Source organism: Capra hircus, chromosome 15 (assembly GCF_001704415.2).
Source record: "Capra hircus breed San Clemente chromosome 15, ASM170441v1, whole genome shotgun sequence".
In the NCBI taxonomy this organism is placed as follows: domain Eukaryota; kingdom Metazoa; phylum Chordata; class Mammalia; order Artiodactyla; family Bovidae; genus Capra; species Capra hircus.
In genome coordinates this window covers 34,910,056-34,912,883 of record NC_030822.1, presented here as the reverse complement: position 1 = coordinate 34,912,883, position 2,828 = coordinate 34,910,056, and the positions used below count along the sequence as shown (strand labels likewise).

Below are 2,828 nucleotides of genomic sequence, written 5' to 3'. Positions count from 1 at the left end.
CTGCAGCAGGGATAAAAAAAATAATGACCCTAAATGCAATTTAGAACGTTCCCTGTTCCTTCTCACTCACCTCAAGCTTTCACCACTTTCTATTTCTCCTTAAACACACAGGCACATTACACCTTAGCCTTGATGTGACAAAGTGGTGAGCAAGCTATTGTTTGCTCTTATGTTCTTATGGAAACATACCACCCTACTTTGTGTGTACAGTATGTTACTGTTCCAAGTTCTTGTTCTTACATGTGTGACCACATATAATTTGCCCAACATGTATGTCTGTTATGGAAGAATATGTCATTATTTTTATTTAACAGAGGATAACTGCCTTGCTTTGAAATTACTGTCAATAAAGGGGGTCTCCTATGTCTTAGCCCATCTGTCCAAGGATTTTGGATGCTAATCTACAAGTATGACATAGTTTTCCCATGAGCCAATTCCTCCAGGAACAGCATCTACTTTTTTTTTTTTTTCCTCTCATACCCACCAGCACTAATAATCAGAGAGGTTTCTGATCATGGATAATGTTTATAAGCTCCTTCCTCCAGCACCCATATTTTGTCAATTTGTCCTGAAACTCTTTGGTTTTCACTGCATAAATAATAGGGTTGAGCATTGGAGGTACGAGGAAGTAGAGGCTGCCAAGAATTGTGTGCACATGAGGTGGGATTCCCCGCCCAAAGCGATGAGTGAGAAAAGAAAACAGGGAGGGAGTATAAGAGGTAAGCATGACACAGATATGTGTGGTGCAGGTATTTACTGCTTTTTGGTGGGCTTCCTTAGAAGAGAGCCGCATTACAGCCCGGATGATCAGCACATAAGATGAGGCAATAGCAGAGATGTCTACTCCAACAACCAACAAGGCCACCACCAGACCATACACCCTGTTGACCGTGGTGTCCACACACACCATCTTCACCACAGCCATGTGCTCACAGTAGGTGGTGGGGATGACATGCTTGGCATGAAAGGGCATCTTCTGGAGGAGGATGGGCATGGGGAGAATGAGCAGGACAGCTCTCACTAAACTCACAAGGCCGATGAGCCCGATGCGGCTGTTGGAAAGGATGGTGGCATAGCGCAGGGGCTCACAGATGGCCACATAGCGGTCAAAGGCCATGGACATGAGGATGGCAGACTGCAAGGCAGAGATGGAGTGGAGGAAGAACAGCTGGACCAGGCAGCCCTCAAAGCTGATGTCAGTCTGCTCAAACCAGAAGATGCACAGCACCTTGGGGATGGTGGTTGTGGACATGCCCAGGTCCGTGAGGGCCAGCATGCCAAGGAGCAGGAACATGGGCTTATGCAGGGAGCACTCTGTGGAGATGGTGAAGAGGATGGTGCAGTTCCCCAGGATGGTGACAAAGTACATGGAAGCGAAAGGAATAGAGATCCACTTGTGTTTGTCCTCCATCCCAGGAATGCCTTGGAGAAGGAAGAAAGAGGGGTGGCCCTGGGAGGCATTGCAGTCAGTCATGCTGGCCCCCTGGTGGAGCACCTGAAAAGAGCGATTCAGAAACAACTGAGCCTGGACTTTAAAAAGAATCAAGAGTTTCAAAGTAGAAATAAAAGTTGGAATATTAAGATACACAAAAATAATTCTGATTTTTATTAGAATAGAAAAGAATTATATACTATGGTAGTAGATTAGTAATAATGTGGCATAAAATTAATATCTGAGAGAATATATTTTATAGTAACTATTTTATTAAGGACAATGAATTTATAATTACCAAAACATGTCATTAAATTTACAAGAATACATTGCATATATTTTGAATGTATTTTCACTTAAAGACTATAACTCAAAGTATATGAAACAGACGTAGATAGAAATACAGAGAAAAATTGATATAGTATCACATTCCTTTCTCAACAAACAAAAGCCAAATAAACAGGTCAACAAAAAACTGTTTATAAAATAAGAGAACTTGAAAACTTACAGCAGAATTCTTATCCAGCTAAATAATACACATTTATTGCAGGCTTAGGAATCATGGCAACTGTCTAAAGCTGAATTAGAATAAAGCAGGCAGTAAGATTTTGATCATTGGAATCTCTGAGGTGAGGCCACCAGAATGTGAATATAAAGTCCATAGTCACCTAGAATCACTTACCTGAATGTGAGGCAATAAGAGAGTGGAAAGCTAGTCCCACACACTGTCTTCAAATGTCTGTTTGTGAGTACATACACATGTATGCAGTCATGTCTTAGCAAACATCCATTTGCCTCTTGAAGAGCACACTCATGGCCCGGCATCTCTCCACTCCTCTCTTTCAGGCACCCAGAATCCATGGTGTGTCTCATTAAATAGCTTAAGTAAAGGACCCCAGGGTGTCCAAAATTAGCTCTTCATTACTCCTTCATCCCCTAAACATGCACACTACTGGTGTTAATTGTAAGATTGATGCTGGAGGTTGCCCTGAACTCCCAAAAGATAATGCTGGTAGACCTTAGGGATGTTGGGAATAACCCTGTTTTTGGCAGTCCTAGAGGAGCTTAAGAGAGGGGAAAGTGGAAGTGAAGTCATTCAGTTGTGTCTGACTCTTGCGACCCCATGGAGTATAGTCTGCCAGGCTCCTCCATCCATGGGATTTCCCAGGCAAGAGTACTGGAGTGGGTCCTTATTTCCTTCTCCAAGGGATCTTGGAGGTGGGGGATGAAGTTAAATCTGAATCTGGAACTAGATTAGGGCTTTGCAGTTCGGACACCCCAAAGACCCTATTCCCACACGTGTGAGCATTTGAGAACCAGGGAGACTTTGCTTCCTGGCTCAAGTATTCAAGCGCATGAAATAGTCAGAGGCACAAACCCTGTTGTTGAAACCCTG

General features: G+C 43.1%; 1 protein-coding gene across 1 annotated transcript; it reads right to left on the bottom strand.

Moving 5' to 3' along the window:
* LOC102176880 (olfactory receptor 52E4-like) lies at positions 497-1,477 on the bottom strand. The gene has a single exon (XM_005702116.2). The coding sequence runs from the start codon at positions 1,472-1,474 to the stop codon at positions 497-499; it is 978 nt and encodes a 325-aa protein (XP_005702173.2). The 5' UTR covers positions 1,475-1,477.